We start from the raw sequence: 25,611 nt of genomic DNA, 5'->3' as shown, positions 1-25,611 counted from the left end.
TTACCATGTTGGCCAGGCTGGTCTCGAACTCGTGATCTCAGGTGATCACCCACCTCGGCCTCCCAAAGTGCTGGGATTACAGGCATGAGCCACCATGCCTGGACTTGAATCTGTGAATATTTCTATAGGGTAAATTCTTAGAAGTGGAATTGCTGAAGTAAAGAGTATGTACATTTCAAATTTTAATAGTTCTTACCAAATTGCCCTCTAATCAGTTATTATCAAGAGCCTATGAGAATACTGATTTCTCACTCTCAACAACTAAGTATTATCATTAAAAACCATTGCCAGAGTTAAGAAAGAGTAAATCTGAGATTAATAATTAGAAGTTACGGGAGGTAGATTTGGGCATCTGCATGAAAAAACTTTCTAATGATTACTGCTTCCAAGGAATGGAAGGGATATTTGAAGGGTGTTCAGTTCTCCATCACTAAGAGCAGCAACTAACTTGTATGAGTTATAGTTTAGGGAGTTCTTTGACATAAATGATCTAATTTATCTTCATGAAAATTCAAGAATAAGTATTAATATCTTTTTTTTATAAATGAGAAAATGGAGGCTCAGTCTCGGTGTCACTCAATAAAAGGTGAAATTAGGGCACAATTCCAGGTTTTTGGACTCTGAATCTTTTCTCTTTCCACTGTGCTCTGCAGAGATTGAAATAATTATCCAACAGGATTGCTGTGAAGTTGAATGTTGATTTAATTAAGATACTTTCCAACTCCAAACTTCTTTGATTTTATGCTAGTTCAATAAAGTAGTGGTTTGGAGAAAGGAAATGAGAGGTGATGAAGTCCCATTAATGTGGTGGCAATAGTGATACAGGACAAGAGAAAACAAATATAAGGAACATAGAGAGGAAAGAGTCTAAGATCATGCTGGTATTTTGAGCATGGGTCACTAGTAGAAAAAAAGAGATGTGGTTAGGAGAATCAAATATTGCAGAAAATTAAAAACAATGAAGAGGCCTTCTAATTTGGTGATTCAAAGGTTCACATTGACCTTAGAGAGAGCAGTTGCTTAGTGCTGAAGGCTTTGTGGGATTCAAGGGTCAGTGAGAGGTGAGGAAGTAAAGAGAGTACAGGTGTCTCTTTGGAGAAGTTTTGTGGTGTGGGAAAATAAGCAGAGTTCGGTGGATTGTCAGGGTCAAGCAAGGGTCTTCTTAGAATAAGGGAGGCTTTGAACTTATTTGTTGGGAGAAGAGAATAAGCCAGTGGAGAAGGAGAGATTAAAGTATCAAAACGATAACTGATAAAGTGAAATTCTAAAAGGAAGTTGGTGGGAATGGGACCCAAGGTAGAGATTGAGTAACTACTTTTACTTGAGAGCAGGGCCTGTGTTATATTTATACACTGTTCCCTTTATTTCCCTCAAACCTGGAAGAGTGCCTTGATTTGAAGGAGTCAAGGCAGGAGCACAGGAAGAGAAGTCTAGCCCCAGCTTTGCCATTAAAGCCCTATGTGACCTTGACTAGTCATTTCCCTTCCCTAGGTATTATTTTCTGTATCTGTAAAATTATGAGGTACAGTTGAATTATCTCTAAGCTGTGAGTCTTTTATTAATAGGCTAGGGTGAGAAGTAGGGTTTGGAAAGATCCCGCCTGTGAGGGCTGCCCATGCTCTCACCAGGTTGTAGGCTGGACTCTCTGAGGGCTGGGAAGGTGAGGCAAGGGCCCTGATGGGCAGTATCATCAACCCCACTGTGCTTGTGTCAATCCTCAGGTATGGCAAGCGAGTGGCAGACATAAAGGAGAGCAAGGAGCATGTAATTGCAAACAGGTAAAGGGTGGTGAATGCACTCTCTGAGAGGGGATGGAATAGGATTCTCTTCTCACTTTTGTTCTCACCTAAGCCATCCTTAGTTTCTGTACAGCTTTATTGCCTCAACCCAAGAACTTGCTGCCCCACACATTCTTTTTTCTTTTCTTTCTTTCTTTTTTTTTTTTTTTGAGACGGAGTCTTGCTCTGTTGCCCACGCTAGAGTGCAATAGCATGATCTCAGCTCACTGCAACCTCCACTTCCTGGGTTCAAGTGATTCTCCTGCCTCAGCCTTCCGAGTAGCTGGGATTACAGGCACCCACCACCACGCCTGGCTAATTTTTGTATTTTTAGTAGAGACAGGGTTTCGCCATGTTGGCCAGGCTGGTCTTGAACACCTGACCTCAGGTGATCTGCCCACTTCAGCCTCCCAAAGTGCTGGAATTACAGGCAAGAGCCACTGCTCCCGGCCCTTTTTTCTTTTTAAACCAAGTCTAACTTGAGTATTGAACCTTCCTTCTGCCTGATATCCCTTCCTAAATATAGCTTTCTTCTGTGCGGCCTGTGGAGGGTTTTTAAGGGTGGGAGAGGTGATAGTCATGTTCCCCTTTTCTTCCTTAGTGGCCAGTTTCATTGTCAACGGCGGCAATTTCTGCGGATGGCAGTGAAGGAGCTGGAGACTGTGTTGGCTGATGAACCGGGACTGCTGGGTCCCAAGGCAAGAGGAAGAAATGTTGGGAGGGGGATGATGGCCAGTGATAAGAGACTGTGTAGCTACATGGCATTCATGAAATTTTGCCTTTCTGAGGCAAAATGTGATTCATTTGTATGTATATATGCTGATTCCCTTTAACCTTCTTGGAGTACCCCAAAACTTTGTGTATCTCTTTTTTTGGCACTATATGTAGTGCCATGTATGTCATGTAGTATAGCTACTTTTATACTTGTCTTATCCTCTATTTGAGTGTGAACTAATTGGAGACAGAGCTTGTTTTTTTGTTTCAAACCACATAAATGCCCAGTAAATATTTCTGGGCATATTAATTTGATAGGGAGAGAAGGGTACTAATTGTGAGCTAGTGTCAACATGTGTACCTGTCTGATTGTGTATTGTATAGTTGAGGTTTTTTGATGAGTCTGAATGTTTATTATTGGACACTGTTGTGGCTACACAATTACATCCACACGTATATTATCATGGTAGTTTTCTCTGTGCTTTGAAATCCATTTTTAAAGTTGAAAATTCTAATAGTCTCTACCCTCTCCATAGGCTCTTTTTGCTTTCATGGCCCTGTCCTTCATTCGTGATGAGGTCACCTGGCTGGTTCGCCACACAGAGAATGTCACCAAGACAAAGACACCTGAGGACTATGCTGACTCGTTAGTACTTGACATGGCTAAGAACCTTGTCCTTAGATGGACTGGGGACAGGGAGGCATCAGATAACCTCAGGAGGTCTCAATTTCTGCCCTGTTATCCCTGTGTTTGTCTCAGTTCGTATTTCTAGTCTTATTCATCTCTGTTCTCATCCTCAACTTCATAGGAGCATTGCCGAGCTACTTTTCTTGTTGGAGGAGATTAGGTCTCTGGTCCGAAGACACATCAAAGTGATACAGCAATACCACCTTCAGTACTTGGCAAGATTTGATGCTCTTGTGCTCAGTGACATCATTCAGGTAAACATCATGTTTAATTGATTATACTTTGGAAATTTCAGGATGATCCCTCGTGATTTTCCTATTGAAACCACTCGCTGAATCTCATGCTCTGTAAGTTGGGTGTCAAAAAGTCCCATCTGCCCCTTTATATTTGTTAAAAGAAAAAGAAAGGACTAATAATCTCAGTAGTCTTTTTTTTTTTCCCCCCACTAAGTGAAACTACATAGAAATAGGAGAGAAAAATAAAGAGAAACTGGGTGTTAGAATGTCAGGGAACCCAGGAAGTTTCCTCCATCTCTTGCTTGGCTTTTTCTCTCTGTTTTTGGCACTTAGCAATTCTTTCTACCTTCATACACTGATTGAGCCTCATGGTCCTAGTTTCTGTCCTAGGGAACCTATGCCCACTTGACAATAACTGTAGCTCCTCTTTTAGAACTTGTCTGTGTGTCCAGAGGAGGAGTCCGTCATCATGTCCTCATTCGTCAGTACCCTCTCCTCTCTGAATCTCAAACAAGGTAACTGGAGGAAGGTGGGGGAGGCAGGACATATGTGAGGATGAACATCTTTTATCTGGAAATATTGATTTTTGAGCCAGGAAGTAGGACAAGATATCTTTGAAGAGGATCTACCATTCTATGCAGTTGGATATTGGTGTGCTGTTTACTGTTTCCTTTATACTTCTGTTTTTCTTGCAGTTGATAATGGAGAGAAATTTGAATTCTCAGGATTGAGGCTGGACTGGTTCCGCCTACAGGTAATGATCTGTTCCTGTGAAAGATTCCCATCCTCAGATTCTTCCTCCCCCACAATCTCTTCTCTTTTTATCTCCTAAATTTGCTTTATGGAGTGAGTCAACTTTGAAAACCGCTAATTGGACAAGACATACTCAGGCCAAACTGTAATTCCAAGGCTGGGGCCCTTTTCATTCATCTTATTTTTCTCCACCCTTTCCCAACTCCAACTGCAGGCATACACTAGCGTGGCTAAGGCCCCGCTGCACCTGCATGAGAACCCTGACTTAGCCAAGGTGATGAACCTCATTGTCTTCCACTCCCGAATGCTGGACTCAGTAGAAAAACTGCTGGTGGAAACTTCTGATCTGTCTACTTTCTGGTATGTCTTGGTTCAGAGCTCTCTTTAAAAAGTTTTATTGTTTCCTTTTTTCATTTTTTTCTCCATTATGCCACTTACTTCAAGGAAATTTTTTAAAGGTTTTTTTAATTTAATTTTATTTTTTTTGAGACAGGTCTCACTATGTTGCCCAGGCTGGTCTTGAACTCCTGGCCTCAAGCAATCCTCCTCCCTTTACCTCCTGAGTAGCTGGGATTACAGGCAAGACCCACCAAGCTTGAACTACAGCTCTTTATCAATTCATTTGCTCTCTTGCCTGGCCTCTGTGGAGGACTGTAATTCCCCTAGACAATTGGAAAGTGTCACTTTTTTTGAGGTCTCCTTAAGATGCTCAAATTCCACAGCTCACTTGTGTCAGCTTTTTAGGAACTTGAAGTTGATTCCCTTTTGTTCTGTATTCCCTTTTGTTCTTTTGTGGAAAGCCATTTGGATTTTACATAGTCTTCCCTTCTCTGGGGTAGTTAGCCCACATGTCTAGTTTCAGTCTCCTCTCTTTGGAAACTTTTTCAGTTTTGTTTTTTTTTTACTCTAGGAACATTGTGATTTAAAAGTGACAGGAAAAACTTTGAGAATTAGTGGACAGGAGTGAAAATAATTGAGAGGCCTAGAGAATAGGGCCTTTGGAGAATGAGCTGAATGAGTTTGTCTTCCTTAGATAGCACTTGACATTTTTAGGCGATCACCGTTGTGCATAATTCCACCCTTTGAAGGATCAAACAAACAAGTGGAAACACCATGTGTTGCCTCTGCCTTCTGTAAGCAATGAGGTCGGGGAAGATATAATACCTGTATGTGAAAAGGACATTAACATAATACTTACAAATGTAAGAAAGTGTGAAAGAGTACATGAAGTTGAGAGGACATGGGTTGAGGAAAGATCAGTCTCATGGGATTAATTTGAGAAGATTTTCTGGAGCCTGAGTGTTAAATTTTGGGAGGAATGTGAATTAACACTACTAAAGGACTTCCAGATTAGAGGGAATGGCCCAAATCATGCCAAAGTTCTAAGGGAGGAATAGCAAATTTTGTGCAAGGAAAGGGAAGAAGATTATCGTTAAACTTGCCTGGGGTCCTTTATAAAAATCTGGAAGGATTAAGTTTCTTGGGTTCCCTTCTATCTTAAGGGTAGGGAAATTAAGGAGGGAGTGGTAGATATCGGTAAATGTTTTTTGAAAGAATGAACATTCTCTCCGCCTCAAAGGGACTAGCTCTTAAACTCTATTTTTCTTTTCTTTTACTTTTTACTCACCACTTTAATAACAAGGACTAAACCCTGATTTAAAGTCTTCCTGTTTCTCTGCAGCTTTCATCTCCGTATCTTTGAGAAGATGTTTGCCATGGCCTTGGAGGAACCTACCATGCTGCGTTATGCCATTGCTTTCCCCCTGATTTGTGCTCACTTTGTCCACTGCACTCATGAGATGTGCCCAGAGGAGGTAGGTATCCTGAACTCCAGACCCTGTCCTCTTTCTAGTCACATCTCATCCTTATCACCGAAAACACAGTTCCAAGGATTGATTTTGGTCCCAGAAACGGTATAAACATAGATGTATGATATAAGTCCCTAAATATCCCAGCTTGATGTAGAATGTATCCTGTCTCTGGGCCTCAGTTTCTTCTTCTGTAGGAATGGGTAAGAATCTTCTGTAAAATTCAGGCAAGGGATGAGAGCAGTATTGTGAGGAAGAAGTGGCCATCCTGGTGATGACAGTCTCTTCTTTGGTCCCTCTTTCCCATAGTACCCCCACCTGAAGAACCATGGTCTTCACCACTGCAACTCCTTCCTGGAAGAGTTGGCCAAGCAGACCAGCAATTGTGTCCTGGAGATCTGTGCTGAGCAGCGAAACCTGAGCGAGCAGGTAGGCTCAGCCTTCTCTGTTTCACTCTCCCCTCTGCCGGCCCTCAGTGCCTTCTCCTCTATCTAACTTTGTTTCCCTCTCAGATGCCAAGCTCAGTAACTCTTTCTCTCAAGTACGGCTAGGGCCTTTCTGTACTTGAGTTTATGGCAGAATTCTTTTCTTAGTGTAGTCCCTTCAGTCTTTCCTCCCTTAGGACTGGATAGAGGTGTCTAAAAATACTCTTATTTGAACAGCTGTACTCCAACGAAATCTGTGCTCTCACTTGAAGAGTTCTGAGAGATGAGTTAACTTTCTAATTTACTTCCCCTCCTCTCTTTGCCCTGAGTACACATACTAAGGACAGTGGCCCCCAGGTCACCTGTCTTGTCTCATCTTTCTGTCTATCTGCATCCTAATCTGTGGCTAGCTGGACATTTTGAGGCACCTCTTCTGTGTTTATCCTCAAGGCTGCTTTCTTGCCTTTTTCTTCTTATTTTTCCCCTCTCCTCCCTTGACTGACTCTTAGCACCTTGTCATAATTAGTTCAACCTAAATTTCAGAAAACTTGAAAATGAGAAACTTGTTTTGCTGTTACCCCGGAGTCTTTTGGGTTTTCCAGACTACCCACCTTTCCTGGGTTTGAGTCAGCCTTGGTAAAGGGTAGTGTGTGTGTATACAGATGCACAGTTACATTATTACTTAATCTTTTTATTTTTCATATGAAAATTACATACAATGGGGATAAAAATACTTTCTTCATGGAAGTGTCATAAGGATTAAATAGAGTACATTTAATATTTGATATACAGCACTCAATACATGTTACCTGTTATATTAGTTGGAACTTACTGAGCACAAAGCCCTGTGCTGGGTTTTTGGGTGGGGACCCCAGAAGGAAGGTACACAATTCCTGCCCTTGGGAAATGTCCCAGTTTAAGAGAAAAGGGAGTATAAATACATGCTCGAAAGAAATTTAAATAATTAATGCAAGAAGATATGCAAATGAGTACAATTGCAGGTATATTCATCACTCAATATGCTTAATCTCAGCCAGAAGGCTGAGAGAGCCAAGAAGAGATCATCAGTCAATATGAATAACTGCTACATGCAAGAACACTGGTAAAAAGATTTGCTCAGTGCTGTCTCAGGGATGACTAAAACATGACATGAGTAATGTTCACACGTACCAGAACTTTTGCAACCAGATGAGTATAGGCTTTCTAAAGTTAACATTCTGAGTAAATAATTAGTGGTATTGCCATTACCAGTGGAATTACATATTTTGGAACTGCTTTCAGAATCTACTACAGACAGATAATCTTTTGCATAATCTCAGGGTTGACACATCTTTTTCCATCAAGGTGGACTTGATTTTTTTGAAACAGCCAAGAGTTTGGATTTAAAAAAAGAAGGCGTGACTATAAAGTAACAAAACTGGTTTCCTCGTGTGGCTGTTGTGCTGCTCTCAGAGTGATTTCAGCTGAGGAGCTTCCAGACATGCCCTGCTCATGCTCAGCAGCTCTGGAATAAATGGAGAGAATTCCAGTCACTTTGAAGGAGATGCCTGAGTGGGATGTCTGAGTGAAGACAAGAGATGCCGGGTTGATGTTTAAGCTAATTAGCAAGAAGTATGATATTTTTTAAAAAGTGGAAAGACAATGCTGGCCACATTGTGAACTCCAAATCTTTGGAGGGCTGTGGTGGTGTGGGTAATTGTCTCATGAGATAGAATAGGAAGGGATGTAGCATGTGAGATGATTGTTCCATCTAGTAAAAAATAACTGTTTTCCTATGTTGGAAGACCCTGCAAAGCATAATTGAGTGGGACTTTTAGATCTTGTTCTTTATACTTGAGTTTTTCCATTAAGAAAGGCTCTCTCAGGATGTGGGTATGGGAGTGAGGCTCTGATCCCTGAAAGACACTGCCATCTTGAGACTTAGAGCCTGTACACGCAGAGATATTTATGAAAACTGAAAGAGGTGAGCCCATTCTGAATAGGCCCCCATTAAAGAAAGAGATGCGTGGAAGGAAAGAGAGAGGAAGGCAGAAAAATAAAATAACAGACAACAATGGACAACTTTTTTGTAACTGTCAGATGCCGTTTTAGCAACAAATCTCCTTTCTCCATGTACCTGTGTTTGTTTCTGAAGCTCCTACCTAAGCACTGTGCCACTACAATCAGCAAAGCCAAGAACAAGAAAACTGTGAAGCAGAGGCAGACTCCCAGGAAAGGAGAGCCTGAGAGGGACAAGCCAGGAGCTGAGAGTCACCGAAAGAACCGCAGCATTGTCACCAAGTGAGGACCTGGGCCCTAGACGGCCAGCTGGGTACTGCATCAAAGAAGGCAGGAAAAGAAAGAGGGAAGGTGACACAGAAAAAAAAAGAGCGCAAGTCGTGGTGGGGAATGAGGGGCACAGAAAAGCACTTCAATGTGCATTTCCTCCTTTGCCTTTGAGGTCTACATCAATGTGTACTCTTTTAGGCTGAGTATCCCTAGAAACTGGGTCATGAGCCCAACATGTCCTTCCTAGACATTAGCAGACAGTGCCAGACCTGTAATCCAGGCTCATTTTACTTTCTAGCATGGACAAGCTACACCTAAACTTGACAGAATTGGCACTGACAATGAATCATGTATACAGTTTCTCTGTGTTTGAACATACTATCTTCCCTTCTGAGTACCTCAGCAGCCACCTGGAGGCCAGACTCAACAGGTATCACTCTTTCCTTGCCCTCTGTTTGGACGGTAGTCCTCATACTGTGCCATCTACCTCTATGTGTAGTGTGGGGGTCCTCAAAGTTGGGTCCCGTTACATTCATCCTGGTGGTCATGCTACACGGTGGAGATTCTGATGCGGTCAGTCTAGCATAGGTTCCAAGCATCTCTATTAAAAGCAAACAAAAGGAACCCCAAACCTCTATAGGTGGTTTTGATGAACACCCAAAATTGAAACCACTGGTTTAGTAGAATGAGCAAGGCCTTTGCAGTGAGCAGACCTGTGTTGACAACCTGGTCATTAGCTAAGACATTGGAGCAGATCATCCAGCTTATTTGAGCCAGTTTCCTTCCTTGTAAAGTAAGGATAGTGGTATTTACCTTACTTATGGATAATTGAGAATTGCCCATAATTGAGATTTGCAAAGTTCCTGACATATGTTAGGCTTTAATAAAATACATCCCTTGCCTCCACTTTGTTCCTCACTCCATTGCCCCGGAAAGTAAGAGGCACGCCCCTTACACTGGAATTGGGCACTACAGTCCGCAAGTAGGCGAATGGGAGGAAGAATTATTATGAATAAGCCTCAGCCCTTCTGTGTTTTGTTTTGGAGTATGTAGCTTATTCATTCATTCAACAAATATTTATTGAACACCTGCTGTGTGTCAGCAGTATTCTAAAAGCTGTTTATACAGCAATATATGAAACAAATCAAAACCTCTGCCTCCATGCTTACTTCTGGTGGGGAAGATAGATAAACAAAATAAGAAAGCGGAATACATAGTAGATTAGGTAGTGATAAGGGCCAAGCAGAAAAATAAAGCAGGAAAGGGAGATAGGAAGTATGTGTGCTGGTGGTGGTGGTGGTGGTGGTGGCAGAAGTGGGTGTTGCAGTTTTAGATGGAGTGGCCAGGAAAGGCCTCCTTGAGAAAGTAACATTTGAGTAAACCTGTGAGGACACTGAGAAAGCCAGGCATGTGACTACTGGGGAAAGAGCATTCTAGGTAGAGGAAACGGCAAGTGCGAAGGCTCTGAGGTTTGAACATGCCTTCTAGGTTCAGTGGACATGGAGGAAGACAGTGTGTCTGCGGCACTATGAGCCTGGGAGAGACTGGTAGGATGTGAAGTGAGGGAGGTCAGAAAAGTCGCAGATTGTATATGCACTTACATGTCATTGTAAGGACTTCAGCTTTCATTCTGAGTGAGATGGGAGATGGGGAGCCTTGGCAGGTTTTGTGTAAAGCTGTAATCATTAGACTTGACTCAGTATTTTACTCTGGCTGCATTAGTGGGGGCAAGGACAGAAGCAGGGAAACCAGTTATGAGTCTATGTTTTGATTGTCAGAGAAGCAAATTTATTTTTCAATTAGGTTTTTGCTTGGGTGAAGTTAAATTAGTTTGTTTTCATTACATGCACATTAACTATAAGGAAGAAAGTGTCTCAGTTGCATACACAATGTCAGGAAGATGACAGTTTGATAATGGCCCATGTGCAAGCCTTCAGATGCTAGTGGTGGTTTCCATGCCCTGGAGCAGCATGAGTGTGATATTCAAGTTTTACCAGATAATCTCTGATACTTGCTTCACTGACATCATTGTTCCCAATGCCCTAAGGTTGGCCTAGAGGTTTGGCCTCAGCCTTAACCCTAAATTAGATTAGCCTTGCCCTTAGTCTCTCCCTTCTGTATCATTTTTCCCTCAAGTGGTACTTGAGAGTCTTTTCCCTTTCATTTGTGGAACAGACCAGTCCCCCTTTCCCATCATCTCCCCTGCCATAAGCATTTTGCCAAAAAACACCAAACAAACAAAAAACTACCTCTTTCCTCTGTGGTTTACATTTTAACAAGGAAAAAGTCCTTTAGTCAGAGAACTAACTCTAATTGTGAAATCTCAGATACCTGGGGAAGGTATTTTGAAAGGAGTTGGGGGTCCAGTGGTAAGGGGTCTTGCTGGTGTGCCCCTACAATAATATAGTGTGGATAGTTATTCTACCCTCTCTAATGTTGCCTATAGCTGCATGCCAGCCACGCATGATCTTTATTCAGCCCTGGCATGTCATGGCTACTCGGGATTATAATATACTTCCAAGGATTTCTAAGCATGGTTTTTTATTTCTGACAGTGATTAGAACTAATTCTTTTCAAGGAGAGAAGATAAATACTGGCACTGAGAATGCAGAGGGTGTGAACTCTCAGGTAGAGTTAGATGGAATTAGAGAGCCCAGGTCTTTTACTACCTGAACTATTTCTCCAGAGGAGGAAGAAAAGCATAGTAATTACAGATCAAATATTACTGGAATCAAGTCCCAGCTCGGCCACTGCCAGCTGTGTGGTCTTCAGCAATGATTTATTATCTCTGTGTCTCAGTTTCCTCATCTATAAAAATGAGGATAATAACTGTCCCTAGCTCATTAGGTTGCTATGAGGTTTAAATGAGATAATATGTGTAGTAAAATCCTAGCACAGCACCTGGAAGACAATATACACTTAACAATTGTTATTGTATTTATCATTACGATTGTAATTCTAATTTTTTTTTTTTTTAAATCATCTAGAGCCATTGTGTGGCTGGCTGGTTACAATGCCACAACCCAGGAGATCGTACGGCCTTCTGAGCTGTTGGCAGGAGTCAAAGCATACGTTGGTTTCATACAGTCGCTGGCCCAGTTTTTGGGTGCAGATGCTTCCAGAGTCATCCGCAATGCCCTCCTGCAGCAGACACAACCACTGGATTCCTGCGGGGAGCAGACAATCACCACTCTCTACACAAACTGGTCAATATTGCTTAGGCTTTCCCCCTGCCTTACTTTGTGTTGGCACTTTTTCCTTTACACAGTAGGACCTCAGGGCCTGAGCATTTTAGCTCCCAGGGTCATAGACCCCCAAATGGAGGGTTGCTTCTCCTTGAGGAATGGAGCAATAGCTTGAGACAACTTGAGACAAGCCCAGATCCCCTTCTGTCCACCACGAAGTTTCCTTCTCACCTTCACTGGAACATCCTTCGGCGTACCCTGAAGTTATTTGACCTTTTTTCTCTAATATCCAGTTCTTATCCTTTCTTTTTTGGATTCTTACTGTTTCAGTTTCAAGTGATCTCTCTTCCTCTTTCCAAAGTTCTCTTATTTCTCTTTTTGCCCTCACTTCTCCTTCTGAAAATCATCTGCCTACTACCATCTCTCTGGAACGTCTCCTCGTCCCCAGATGTGACTATTGTTCTCACTAGAGAAGGGGGCCTCCTCCCAGCAACTGGAGAAGGTGGGAATCAGCATGTTTCCTTTGACATGTTAAGGAAAGGAGCTGGATTCCTACCTCCCCAAGCCACTGGGTGGCGCTCTTAACCCAAAATCAGCTCAGTAGGCGACAGGCTGCAAAGAAGAACCCCCCAGAACAAGGGGACGCAAGTTTGCAAATGCGAATGCCAACTGGGGCCAGGCAGGAAAGGTAAACGGATGTGCCACGTGGGCCAGGCAGTGACTTTGAGGAGCTGGAGAGGGAATAACCCCTCTAAAGGGAACGGCCACCACTTAGCTCCACCTGATTGCTGCCCTGCTAAATCCCTATTTTTTACGTAAAAATCTGTTTCAAAATTTTGACAAAAATTTTTCCATAGGTACCAGAGAAGGTGATTCAACCCCTCTTTCCCTGTCAACTGTTTTCAGCATAAATTCAAAGGAAAAAAAAAAAGTTCGATTGGGTTTGGCCCATTGGCAGTTAGCTTGTGATGTCTGTTAAATACAGACCCACACAGCAAGTGCCTGGAAGAGGTGGGTTGGTCAAGCCCTCCTCTACCCACATTGGCTGTAGCCCAGCTCCTTTAAGTTTGCCTAGAGGTCAGGAGGAACTATTTGGAGACTGATGACCTGTGCTCACAGGGTACCTCTTTGCCCAGGAGGTTTGAGAGTATATTTCAAAGGAGTCTAACTAAGCAGTGACTTTTTTTCTTGCCAGGTTGAGCCTGTCTCACCTGACAGAGGGTAAGGGTGAGGGGAATATGGCTGTTGGAAAGAGCAGTGGTTGAGGGAGGGGAGCGCATGCTAGTGTTTGACAGTATAGCAAAATACCCTCTAGGTTAGAGGTGAAGTGGAATTCCAGTACTGCCAGTTGTTTTTGATCCAACAGCTTGGGGTGTTAATTAGAACACTGTACTGTCATCTTTGAGTTTCTTCTCCCTACCCCAGTCTTTTGCAGAGTTTTCTTTCTGAGCTCAGTGGTAGTAGTAGGGAGTGGTGGTAGGGAGAGGGGATTGGACCCTAATCTGTGCTTTCTTGGCCAACCCTGTAGGTACCTGGAAAGTCTGCTTAGACAGGCAAGCAGTGGGACCATCATCTTCTCCCCAGCCATGCAGGCCTTCGTCAGCCTGCCCAGAGAAGGGGAGCAGAACTTCAGTGCAGAGGAGTTCTCTGACATCTCTGGTGAGCCCAGGGCTTGGTCTTCTTTTCAAGGAGCTGGGCCCTTCCTTCAATGCACAGGGAATAAAAGACTAGGACATGTATTTAGGTTGATGCAAAAGTAACTGTGGTTTTTGCAGTGAAAAGTAATTGCAAAAATTACTTTTGCACCAACCTAATAGTAAAGGGTAAGGGATAAAGTGTAAGGAGGACATTCTCCTGTTTGGAATTATTAAACAGTGGTCTGCTGTCATGGCATGTTCTTCTTCTTCTTCTTCTTTTTTTTTTTTTTTGAGATGGAGTCTCGCTCTATTGCCCAGGGTGGAGTGCAGTGGCATGATCTTGGCTCACTGCAACCTCCACCTCCTGGGTTCAAGCGATTCTCCTGCCTCAACCTCCCGAATAGCTGGGACTACAGGCACCTGCCACCACACCCAGCTAATTTTTTACATATATATTTTTTTCAGTAGAGATGGGTTTTCACCATGTTAGCCAGGATGGTCTTGATCTCCTGACCTCATGATCTGCCCGCCTCAGCCTCCCAAAGTGCTGGGATTACAGGCATGAGCCACCGCGCCCAGCCGGCATCTTATTCTTTAGGGAAACATTTTAGACTTTTAGTCAGTGTTTGGATTGCTGATGTTTAATAATAACGATGATGAGATGTTACATGGCATTTATTGTGGGCTAAGTTCTAAGTGTTTATGCATATTAACTCAATTAATCCTGATAACAGCCTTGAGGTATAATAGATACACTTATTCCCATTTTTCAGATGAGGACACTGGGACACAGAGAGTTTAAGGAACTTGCCTAAGTCCACACATTCATAAATAGTAGGACTGGGAGTTCAACTCCAGGCAGTCAAACTCCAGGACCTGGGGGCTTAAGCGCTGTACAGTGCTGCCTTCCAGTGTCTAGAAGTGCTTTGTGTCTCAGGGGGAGGCAGGTAAGGAGTGTGTAGTGAATGAGATGGGAAGATGTTCCCTTTCTCAAGAGGGTTTGAAACCATACAGATCCTTTTTAATAGATTTGTTTCTACCAACTAATTCATGAACTATCCTACTTCTTTCTCCTTCCTCTCACCTCCATATAAATCAGGGATGCTGCGTAGTATCTGGGACAGGGAGAAGATGTTCCAGTGATGCTGTCCTCTCTGGTCTTCTTCTTTGGGGGATGCTAAGAAAGCCAAAGTACACAGTTCTGTTTTCCAATTCTGCCTCCTTCCCATCATCCCGCCTCCATCAGTAAGCTGACCCTATGCTTTACCTGCTGCAGGTTTCAGATGTCCCCTTCTCATCAACTCTACCCACAAACTGTAGGCAGCCTCTAAAATCAGCTTTAGGTCTTGCTGACAAATGACAAGCAGCAGGAGGTAATGCTGATTCCCCCTTCTACCACCCCCACCCCAATTTCCCTGGGTTGCCATAGTGATGGGGCAATGCTACTGCAAAAATAGATAGATGGAAAGAGAAGGATGCCCTAGGGTTGCTAGCTGAGGGTAGAGAAGACTGGAGTAAGGAGCTTTGGCAGATCCAACCTGGTAGATCAGTGTGTCTCCTCTCCGTCAGCTCCAGAGGGCGATTCAGCTCTTATTCCTCTCTGTCAGCCATTGTGGCATTATCCAAGTTGATTGGTCAGGAAATCCCTTCATAGTTCTCAGCTCAGTTCTTCCTATTAAAACAGGTTAACTCTAAAAATGTCTAATATCTATGGTGGACAAGGCTCTGTGTCAGTGGCTGTGACCAGTTCCGTTTCCTCTGTCATTGATGGAGGTGGAGATCACTGGTCCTGCCTTGAAAGATTTGAGTGTAGAGCCTTGACTTCGATTTCTCTCTGAACTCTTATGAGCACTATTAAACTTGCCTTTCTTCTACTGGTCTCTTGTTGTTGTTACTTCTGGTATTTCATGGTTTTCCCTGCTGGGATGGCCCATAGCCAGAGATCATAGCTAGAGCTCCTGCCTATTTGGATTTGTCACTAGTGTTTCTAACATGGGATTTCCCCAGGCAGGTTTTATTTAATTCACAAAGAGTCAGAGCAAGCTGGGTGGCAAGGGATAAAGCACTGGGACTGACTAGAGAAAAGAAGGATTTAAAGGAATAAAGAACTGAGACTCTGGGGGGTGTGTGTTGATTATGAAAAGAGAAAAGGTAGCTCAAGGAGAGGAAAATTTGGACAATGCGACACTAAGTAAGGGAAGTAAAGGGGAAAACATACAAAAAACATCAGATCTTACATGAGGAAATAGTTGTATCTGCTGGGATGCAGTAAGGCATTGTAAGTGCCTTACTGTAAGACTTTGCACTAGGCTTCCAGTACCAGCCCCTGATGTGGTTAAGTGGCCTTGGACAAGCACTTAACCCGTCTGTAAAACCATGATGATCCTTCCTATGCCACATACTTCAGAGGACTCATAACATCATCATAATAATCCCTTATCCATATATATTCCAAAGTTTTTATAATGTATCTTATTTACTCTCACATCAATTCTGTTAGTTGTTCATGGAAGATATTCATATCCTCATTTTACAGAGAAGTAAACCAGGCTCAGAGAGGTTCAATGACTTAAGGTCTTACATCTAATAAAACTAGTATAGCTAGTACAGCAAGAGTAAAACCCAAGTGTCATGTAAAGGGACGTGGGAAAGTATAGATTCTCATAGGAAAGTGAAGTAATTAGTTATCATTTGTGGTAAGTCTTGGTGTGAGTACTGGTGGAGAGAGGGTAAATGTCCCATAGACTTGCCAGACTTGTCACTTGAATGTAGGATTTTAGCCATTTTTGCTCCTTGACTTCTCATTTTCTTTCCTTGCTGGAAAACATTTTAAATGTTCAAATTACCCTATAGCTGTTGTACAAATACTCCAGTGCCTTCTGAGTCCCATCTGGGGCCTCTGTAACTCTGTTCCAGAGATGCGGGCCTTGGCTGAACTCCTGGGCCCCTATGGCATGAAGTTCCTGAGTGAAAACCTGATGTGGCATGTAACCTCTCAGATTGTGGAGCTGAAGGTACTATGGAAACAAGCCCCTGGGAAAAAGGTTCTACAAGAGGGTGGGTATAGGAGACTGGCGGGGGAAGATGTAACGTTGGTCTCTTCTTTTCCTGCTTAATGTCTCTGTGCTTGCGGGCTGCAGAAGCTGGTGGTGGAAAACATGGACATACTTGTTCAGATCAGATCCAACTTTAGCAAGCCGGACTTGATGGCTTCTCTGCTGCCCCAGCTGACAGGTAAGCGTCCTCTTCACCTACAGTGAGAAGAAGCTGTGGAATCACATTGCAGATGACAGGGGTTTTCAGGAATCTGGAGGCTAGGCTGGGCCTGTAGAATCAAAACCATCACCAATGTCCTAAATTCTCTTTTCTAACACCCTTCTTTCTCCTCAGGGGCTGAAAATGTGCTAAAGCGCATGACCATCATTGGGGTTATCCTCAGTTTCAGGGCCATGGCCCAAGAGGGACTTCGGGAGGTGAGTTGGTGGGGAGGGGTCTATCACAGAGTCACAGATACCTCTGCGGGTAGGATTTGTGTGAGAAGTTGTGGAAGTATTGCAGGAATCAGTTTTAACTTCTGCTTTAGAAGGGGTTGGTGAGCATTGAGAAGAGGGAGCGTAATTTGGCAGAGATCCTAGAAGATCCCTGGGAATAAATGAGCTTAGGAAACCTAGAGGCATAAGGAGAGGGATGGCTTGGAAAGCTGGCTAGGTTCTTATGTAAGTTGAGTGCCCCTCCTTTTTTTTATTTCTACCTATTTTTGAAGGCACTGGTCATGGTCTTGTGGACTCATTTATCTTCTCTTTCCTTCAGGTTTTCTCCTCCCACTGCCCATTTCTTATGGGTCCCATTGAGTGCTTGAAGGAGTTTGTCACTCCAGACACAGACATCAAGGTATGGGGGAGTGCAAAGTAGAATCTAATTAGGAGACTTTTGTTGTTGAAAAGGAGGTAGCTAGGATCTTGTAAGGGAGAGCGGGTTCTGAAGAATACCACAGGGATAAGGGCGAGGGTTCGAATAGGAAAACTGGTCAGATGAATATTCTTGGAGAGAAAGAGCAGAGCCGGCAAGACGTAGGGGGATGGAGAGAAGTGGGAGGCTGGGAGACACTGTGAGGGTTGGGGAGGCATTACTGGAGGGGAAGGGGTAAGACCTGGGGTAGTATTTTTTGGTTTTCACCTGACATGAGCACTGTGTAAATTAGATAAGCCACATGAAAACAAGTCTGCTCTTTAGTCTTGAGGTTAGGTACTGTTTGTAGGAAGATTTGTTCCTTTCATTCCCACCCACCCTCCCTGCCCTCAGTCTTTTCTTTTCCTGTCCTTTTCTTCCTCCCATTGTTAAGCTTTCTGGTTCCTCTATGTCTGTATCAGCTGTCTCAGACCCCCATTTACTACAGGAGATGGTGAGAGGAAGAAGGGCTTCCGCAGGCAATATAAGTTAAGCATCCATTTCCCACCCATCTCCCACTTTTGAGTCATCTTGTCTTTTGAATCATTTGGAACTAAGAAGCATGCTATGGCAGGAAATACAGCTAAAGCCTAGGAATAGAATCCTTCAAATGCATAGGGCAGGCTCCTTCTCTTATAATTGATTCCTTTAACGGAGAGTGGTCTGTGAAAAGAGGAAACTGGTTAGCAGGAAGAATTAAAGTTATGTGTTAAGAAAACCTTCCTTACTTTGAGATCAAAAGAATTGTGAAATTTCCCCCTATATCTTCCCAAAATCATGAGGGGCAAGTGACTATGGGGGCAGTGTTTCACTAGGATAGCTGCCCCTCTTGAAAGATCTTTGATTTTAAGCTGAGCCTGGGTTTCTGGCAGCTGCTGGTGTTGGTCCAAATGCTCTAGGCTGTCAGGAGCTTGTCTAGCTGGTATCTCCTGGGTAGCTCCAATCTTTAGGCTCTGCCTGCCTGTGAAAATAAGCAGGTAGGGGCAGAGAGGGAGGATGGCCTGTCCATCAGAGATGCTGTTACTGCCTCAGAGGAGCAAGAAGATTAGAAGAAGAAAAAATAAAATCCCTTCAACCATCCCTTTCTTCCTGCAGAAAACCTCATGAACCAGGTCCTTATCTCCGAGGCCATGGTTCCACAAATGGTCATTTAGGCAGTAGGGGATTTAAATAAGGGCAGAAAAGAAGGTGGCAAAGATTTGGCTTCTGTGTCAGTAACACAGGCAAAGTGTGTGTATGTTGTTATGTCTGTGGGATTCTTTTTTTTTTCTTGAGACAGAGTCTCGCTGTGTTGCCCAGGCTAGAGTGCAGTGGTGGGATCTCAGCTCACTGCAACCTCTACCTCCTGGATTCAGGCAATTCTCATGCATCAGCCTCCCGAGTTCCTCCTGGAACTACAGGTTCATGCCACCACACTTGGCGAATTTTTGTATTTTTAGTAAAGACAGGGTTTCACCAGGTTGGCCAGGCTTTTCTCCAACTCCTGGACTCAAGTGATCCGCCCACCTTCATGAGCCATCGCTCTGGCCAGTCTGTGGGATTACTTGCATGAGATAGTTAGTTGTCCAGTATTAAAACAATTATCCTTGTTCTTTCAAAAAACATTTTTTTTTTTTTACATCTAAAAAGAGGTCTAGAGACTTAGTATGGGAATAGGGGCTTGGGGCTGTGTCCTGGGAACCTGATTGTAAGTACAATGAGAGATTCAGGTATCAATCAATCAATCTTTATTGAATGCCTTCTATGTGCTCAGCATTATGTTAAACACTAGAGAAGATAAAGAGAAATGCAAAACTCCTGGCTTTAAGATAAAGAAAGAGGATGGAAAGGCATCACATTTTCTCTGTTAGTCACTTGGGTCGATGCTTTACACATGTGGTCTAATTTAATCTTCACAACAACTATGTGAGGTAAATGTTATGCCAGTTTTATAGATGGGAAAACGAGGGATCAAAGAGGTTAAGTAACTTTTAGTCACTTTTAGTCAGGGTCACACACTTAATAAGTGGTGTTGCTAGGACTTGAACCCAGATCTGTCTCACTCCAAAGCTTTTTTCTTCCTTCACTATGCCATGAGATTTAAAAAAACTATCTATTTGGGGAGATAAGGAGATGAGTCTTGCATTCTATCTAAAAAGATAACTAACACCAGATGCTGTGTGTGATCAATGCTAAGTCAGTGGTACCAACGTTAAGGAGGGAAGAGCTGGGTTTGGGCTGAAGTAATCAGGTAGGGCTTGACAGAGAAGATGAGCTTTAAGGGATGGATGTAACATATATATATATATAAATAGAGGAGAGAAAAGGACCCTCGAAAGAGGGAAGCACCTGAATCAGAGTATGGGAGAGGAAGTTGTAGTTTGGGGACACTGAATAAATTATCCTGGCAGCACCGAATGAAGGAAGTATTTAGGAAAATGAAGTTGAAAAAGTAAATTTGTACTATGGGATGTCCTAAAGGTTTTTTTTTCCCCCTGTAGGATAGGGAGAGCTATGAAGGGAATACGTAGACAATATTATAATAAACCAGAAAGTTTAAAATCTGTGATTAGCTGGGCACTGTGGCTCATGCCTGTAATCCCAGCACTTTGGGAGGCTCAGGCAGGAGGATTTCTTGAGCCCAGGAGTTTGAGACCAGCCTGGACAATATAGTGAGACTCTCTATGTCTTTCTCTACATATATATAAAAGTGTCTTTAAAAAAAATCAAATCTGTGATCAAGAAGTCCTGGCTACGCCTTCCTCTGTCAAGCTGTTATGTCCTGCGAATCCTCTTTAGAATGCTCTTTTCTTCTCTCCAGGTGACCCTGAGTATCTTTGAGCTGGCATCTGCTGCAGGGGTGGGCTGTGACATTGACCCAGCCTTGGTGGCCGCCATTGCTAATCTGAAAGCTGGTAAGATTGGGGAAAGGGGGCATGATTTGGGAAAGGAGGGCTTGGGCCTTATTTTGGGTGGAAAAATGTCAATGTCAAAGAAGGCTTTATTTGAGATTATATATTCAGAGGATAAAAGCTGAGAGTGAAGGAAGGACCCTAACCTTCAGAAAATACTTACATAGTCAATTTAGATTTATCCTCAGATTTCAACTAGTTGATCTACCAATCAGCTAAAAAGCACTAAGTGAGAGTCTGCTTGGTGCTCAGCAAGTGCTCAAAGGCATTTACAGTCTGGTTGGGAAAATAAGGTTAATGCAAATGAAACAATGAGAGAACAATACAAAATAGTGAGTTGTGTGGTATAGCACCCAAGTTCCCCGTAGTGATTTTGTGCTTTCTCCCTCCACATAATCAACTTGACGCTGTTTATTTCTTCCCGTGTCACACTTGACACTTACATTTTCCATTACACATTTCCTCTGATTGCATTCATACCTATACCCACTCAGAACAGGATGAACCAAGGGGCTAGGATTAAGGCCTTTCAAAATGGCCAGACTTACCCTTCTTCTTCTCTCAAGGTGGGTGAGAATCTTTCCTCTTCTTCCTGCCTCTCCACTCCATCAGGCAGTGGACAGGCATCCTAGGGTTGCACTGTACATCAGCAGAGCCCTTGGCTGAAAGTTCTGCCCTGTCACCAGGGAGGCCTCCAGGACTGGACTCAGGCCGCTCACTGTAGGTGGATGCTAGTCCTGTTTCTTCAGGAAAATTAAGTAATAACTTGCCCATAGGGCTTCATAAAGTGTTTTCATAGATATTTTCTCATGTGATCCTCACAGCAATTCTGTGAAGCAGGACCCCGGTAACAGATAACTCCTGTTTACTGACCTTATTCATTTTTCCTCTTTTCCTTTTTCCCTCTCACCAGATACTTCATCTCCTGAGGAGGAATATAAGGTGGCCTGCCTGCTCTTGATCTTTCTGGCAGTTTCCCTCCCACTCCTTGCCACTGACCCTTCTTCCTTTTATAGCATTGAGAAGGATGGTAAGTAAGGGGTAGGTTTGAGAGACCAGTGCTATTCAAGTTAGTGTCCTGGGATAGAGGGAGGAGACAGAGACACTGGAAAATATAGATTTCTGACTTGGGTGTAAAGTTCTATTTCAAAAAGCACTTGAAGGCTGGGCACGGTGGCTCACGCCTATAATCCTAGCACTCTGGGAGGCCAAGGTGAGGTGGGTAGATCACTTGAGCCCATGAGTTCAAGACCAGCCTAGGCAATGTGATGAAACCCTGTCTCTACAAAAATAAATAAACTAGCCAGGCATGGTGGCCTGTAGTTCCAGCTACCTGAGAGGCTGAGGTAGGAGGATGGCTTGAGCCCAAGAGGTCAAGGATGCAGTGACCCATGATTGTGCCACTGCACTCCAGTGTGGTGACAGAGCAAGACCCCTTTTCTTTCCCCGAGACGGAGTTTTTGCTCTTGTTGCCCAGGCTGGAGTGCAATGGCGCCATCTCGGCTCACTGCAATCTCCACCTCCCAGGTCCCAGCAATTCTCCTGCCTCAGCTTCCCGAGCAGCTGGATTACAGACATGTGCCACTATGTGAGGCTAATTTTGTATTTTTAGTAGAGATGGGGTTTCTCCATGTTGGTCAGGCTAGTCTCGAACTCCTGACCTAAGGTGATCCACCCCCCTCGGCCTCCCAAAGTGCTGGGATTACAGGTGTGAGCCACCGCGCCTGGCCAAGATCCTGTCTTAAAAAAAAAAGGAGAAAAAAACACCCCCTACCCTTAAAAACAAAACGAAACGAAACAAAACAAAACAAAACAAAACACCACACTTGAGAATGAGAGAATGAACTATACATAATTCGATTTCAATAAGATTTCATAGGAATATCATGCTTCTAATCCCAAAATGCCTTCTCATCCTTTTGGTGTCAAATACTGGTGGCTCAGCCTGAAAACATGAGAAATTACCAGTTTGGGTCATTCTGGAGTGGCTTACTTTGTCATTTCCTTTTGTTTCTCTCCATCTATATAAATAATAACCTAGGTTACAACAACAATATTCATTGCTTGACCAAAGCCATCATCCAGGTGTCTGCTGCCCTCTTCACGCTGTACAACAAGAACATTGAAACTCACCTCAAGGAATTTCTGGTGGTGAGTGGGTCTAGGTTATAAAGAATGGAAGACTGCAAAGGGCTGGAATTGGTTAGACTTAAATCTGTAGACAATTATCGTTGAACAGGCTTTTGAGTCTAACTTCCCATCTAATTCATTCAGTAAAGAATGAGAATCTACTATATGAAAGGCAAGAATTTCTTCTAAATTTCCTAACAGCTGGTGTTTCAGCCTCTGCTTGAATATTTGGAAAGATCATTGGACAAAGAGTCAGGAAATCTGAGTTCTAGTTTTGGATCTGCCATTAAGTAGTTGTGTGACCTCTGAAGTGCCAAGCTTTTGGGGCCTCAGTTTTTTCATAAATAAAACAGGGAGATTAAACTGAACCCTTGAATTCACATTAAACCGAACGCATGCACCTTGGTGTGCATCAGAATATCCTGGGGAGCTTGTTAAAATACAGATTCCTGGTCTTTACACCAGACCTACTGAGTTACAATATTGTAGGGTGAGTCTAGGCCTCTGTGTTTTTAATAAGGCCTCTGGGAGATCAAATGCACATTGAAGTTGTAGAGACACTGAGTTTTATAATCTCTAAGGCCCTTTCTAAGTCTGTACAGACAAATGGTCAATGACTACTTTTCAAACTTTAATGTATATCAGAATCACCTGGAGAGTTTCTAATTTAGTAGATTAGGGTGGGGCTGAAAAATATGCATTTCCGTTCCCAGGTAATCTTGATGGTGCTTGTCTGGGGATCTCGCTAGAACCAATGGTCTAGATTTCTAGGGACTGGAACTTACAATTAGGCAGCAGATTCCACTGTAGGTCATATCCAATTTCTTTGAAAAAAATGTTAAAAATTTTAGCCAAAATTTGACTCCCTGTAACTCTCACCATGGATCTTAGTTATACCTCTGGGAAAACTCAGAATAGAATAGGCCCTAGAATTTTCCATTCTGCATCCTCCATGGAGGAATTTTGTTCATATACTTCTGATACATGGTCCATTCCCCTCTGCCTGCTTGAGCATTCTCAGTAACAGAGAGCTTATTTCTTGCAAAGTATGGCCCCAGTGTAAGAACCAGGACCTCTGTCTCCTTCCAGGAGGAAACACAGCAGATCATATTGTTCTCTCAGGAATTATACCCTCATCCTGAGAAGTACATGTCAGGGATCATAAGCTTGGTTGGAGTGTCTCTATTTAAGCTGAGGCACCCAACCAGATAGACCTGGCTCTGAGCATCTTAAATGCAAAGAGGATTCACACCAGATCTCTGAGAAGGGGTGAAAAGGGAATCCCCCCACCCTTGCCTTCCCTTTTATCCTCTTTGTTTGCTAAATGCAGGTCACCTGGGCCTGTGATAACAATGAATCATGTTTCTTCTTTGATCCGCTGGGGGTTTGGGGATGATGGAGATGACAGCCATTTGGGAGTTGACTGGAGAGTACCATGAGCGCTGTGTCTGAATCAGAGGCTCAACAAACACTGCCTCTAGTCAGATGGGGAGTCAGTTGTAAACAGCCTGATGACAGTGGTGTCTGGAGGCTGCCTAGGAAAAGAGAGGTTAACCTCCTGGCATACATCACCTGCCTTTGCTCTAGGTTGTTTCCTTGCCCCTTGCAATCTCTCCCCCTAGCACTCCTGGCAACCTGTTGTCTGCACTGGGTGGTCCATGAGATCCAGGCTGGCTTACAGGCAGCATGTATCTCTGAAACCTAGGAGATTTGCCACTTTTTCACTTTGAGTCTTCAGGAATATTCTAGCACTTCTTAACTCTCCTCCTTGATCTTTTCTTAACTTCCTGCAGCCTGAGGCTGTTTGATACTGACCTCTATAAAAATCTGCTTTACGAATTCCCTTACAGGTGGCCTCTGTCAGCCTCTTGCAGCTGGGCCAGGAGACTGACAAGCTTAAAACCAGAAATCGAGAATCCATTTCTCTGCTCATGCGCTTGGTATGTATCTTATTTCAGTTGGTCTGAGAACAGGGAGTGGAAGGGCCAGAGGGAGACTCCTCTTCAGGGTCTTTGCATCCTTGCCATTGTTGTCACCCAAAAGCATTAACTAAGGACTTAATTCTGCATAACCCTCTGAGTCTAGTTCTCACATTCTGGTTAACATTCTAAACTTGTCCTATAATGCTAGAGTAGAGTCTTCAAGGACTTCTGCAAGACAGGGCCTTCCTGGCTCCTAAGCTGGCTGGGCCCATGTCCTGCAATGTTGCCGAGTCTGACCTGGTACGGCAGCTCTGCCCCTTATTGGTAGTTACCTGTCCGGTACAAGTTTGGTTTCACTTGACAATTTTCTACCACTGCACTTCTTGTCTTTAGGAGTACTATGAAAAGAGTGCTGGATAACATAGAGCTGAACTCAGAGGTTGAGGGGTGGGAGCTCAGAGCAGGGAAAGGATTTTAGCTAAAAAGCTGTAAGGCAGGGAGCCTGGTGGGCCATGAATCAGGCAGTTCCTGCTGTCTCTTCTCCTTGCTTCCCAAGCTGTGGGCTTCTCTCTACTCTGGCAGAAAGTTTTGGGAACTCTGACTCAGTTAACTTTAAAAGTTTTTTTCCTTGTGACCCTGTTTCCCTCTTCAACACTCTTACTCACTCTTTTGCTCTGATTCTCCATGTTAGTAATGCACTTAGATATGGACAGGAAGGGCTTTTGCCCTGGGCCCAGTGTTTAAAAGGCCCTCCTTGGGCCCTCCTCTAGTAGAGTGTTCTAGGGCCCTCCTCTGGCCAAAGGGAAAGGGTAGAGCCTGTAGGCCACCTTGAGGCCCATACGAGAGGTATCTGGGGCCCCAGAATACTTTGCTAAGCAGCTTCAGCCCACTTGTAGGGCCTGTGTTAAACTTCTTCCTACTGAGGTGGACCGTCCTACTGGTGGATGTATCTCTAGTGCTCAAGGGACATATGGCTGGAGTTTAGATATGCAGATAAGGAAGTCTACAAGTACGCACAAAATCCTTCCAACTGAGGGTGGGAGGAGAAGAGGGACTGGGCTGGAAGCTTGTTTCTTCCCTTCACCCTGTTCTGGTGCAGAACTTGGAGGAGTCCAAAAATTCTTAATTCAAACCTGGGCTTCCATAAGACTACAAAGGAGCATTGTGAAGGTTGAAAGCTAGAATATACTAGTTCATTAGCTTGACTTAATTAGTCATATGATATGTG

At 43.5% G+C, this 25,611-nt stretch overlaps 1 protein-coding gene across 6 annotated transcripts in view; it reads left to right on the top strand.

Moving 5' to 3' along the window:
• NCKAP1L (NCK associated protein 1 like) overlaps positions 1–25,611 on the top strand; it is a 47,898-nt gene that overhangs the window by 19,385 nt on the left and 2,902 nt on the right. For 3 of the 6 annotated variants that reach the window (XM_033221797.1, XM_033221800.1, XM_033221802.1), the window contains 21 exons: positions 1,722–1,778; positions 2,380–2,476; positions 3,029–3,138; positions 3,302–3,434; positions 3,850–3,931; positions 4,112–4,170; positions 4,384–4,529; positions 5,851–5,983; positions 6,287–6,406; positions 8,537–8,682; positions 8,969–9,100; positions 11,658–11,876; positions 13,384–13,514; positions 16,346–16,506; positions 16,633–16,726; positions 16,883–16,965; positions 17,303–17,383; positions 20,241–20,334; positions 21,245–21,361; positions 22,373–22,482; positions 24,312–24,401. In XM_033221797.1, coding sequence (XP_033077688.1) covers positions 1,722–1,778; positions 2,380–2,476; positions 3,029–3,138; positions 3,302–3,434; positions 3,850–3,931; positions 4,112–4,170; positions 4,384–4,529; positions 5,851–5,983; positions 6,287–6,406; positions 8,537–8,682; positions 8,969–9,100; positions 11,658–11,876; positions 13,384–13,514; positions 16,346–16,506; positions 16,633–16,726; positions 16,883–16,965; positions 17,303–17,383; positions 20,241–20,334; positions 21,245–21,361; positions 22,373–22,482; positions 24,312–24,401 — 2,395 coding nt within the window. The remainder of the gene's footprint in view (positions 1–1,721; positions 1,779–2,379; positions 2,477–3,028; positions 3,139–3,301; positions 3,435–3,849; positions 3,932–4,111; positions 4,171–4,383; positions 4,530–5,850; positions 5,984–6,286; positions 6,407–8,536; positions 8,683–8,968; positions 9,101–11,657; positions 11,877–13,383; positions 13,515–16,345; positions 16,507–16,632; positions 16,727–16,882; positions 16,966–17,302; positions 17,384–20,240; positions 20,335–21,244; positions 21,362–22,372; positions 22,483–24,311; positions 24,402–25,611) is intronic. The other 3 variants (XM_033221798.1, XM_033221801.1, XM_033221799.1) reach the window with 2 other exon arrangements.

The sequence above is a fragment of the Trachypithecus francoisi genome, unplaced genomic scaffold (assembly GCF_009764315.1).
Source record: "Trachypithecus francoisi isolate TF-2019V2 unplaced genomic scaffold, Tfra_2.0 Lachesis_group11, whole genome shotgun sequence".
In the NCBI taxonomy this organism is placed as follows: Eukaryota; Metazoa; Chordata; class Mammalia; order Primates; family Cercopithecidae; genus Trachypithecus; species Trachypithecus francoisi.
Note: the sequence above shows the minus strand (reverse complement) of the source record. Positions and strands in the feature narration are given on the sequence as shown.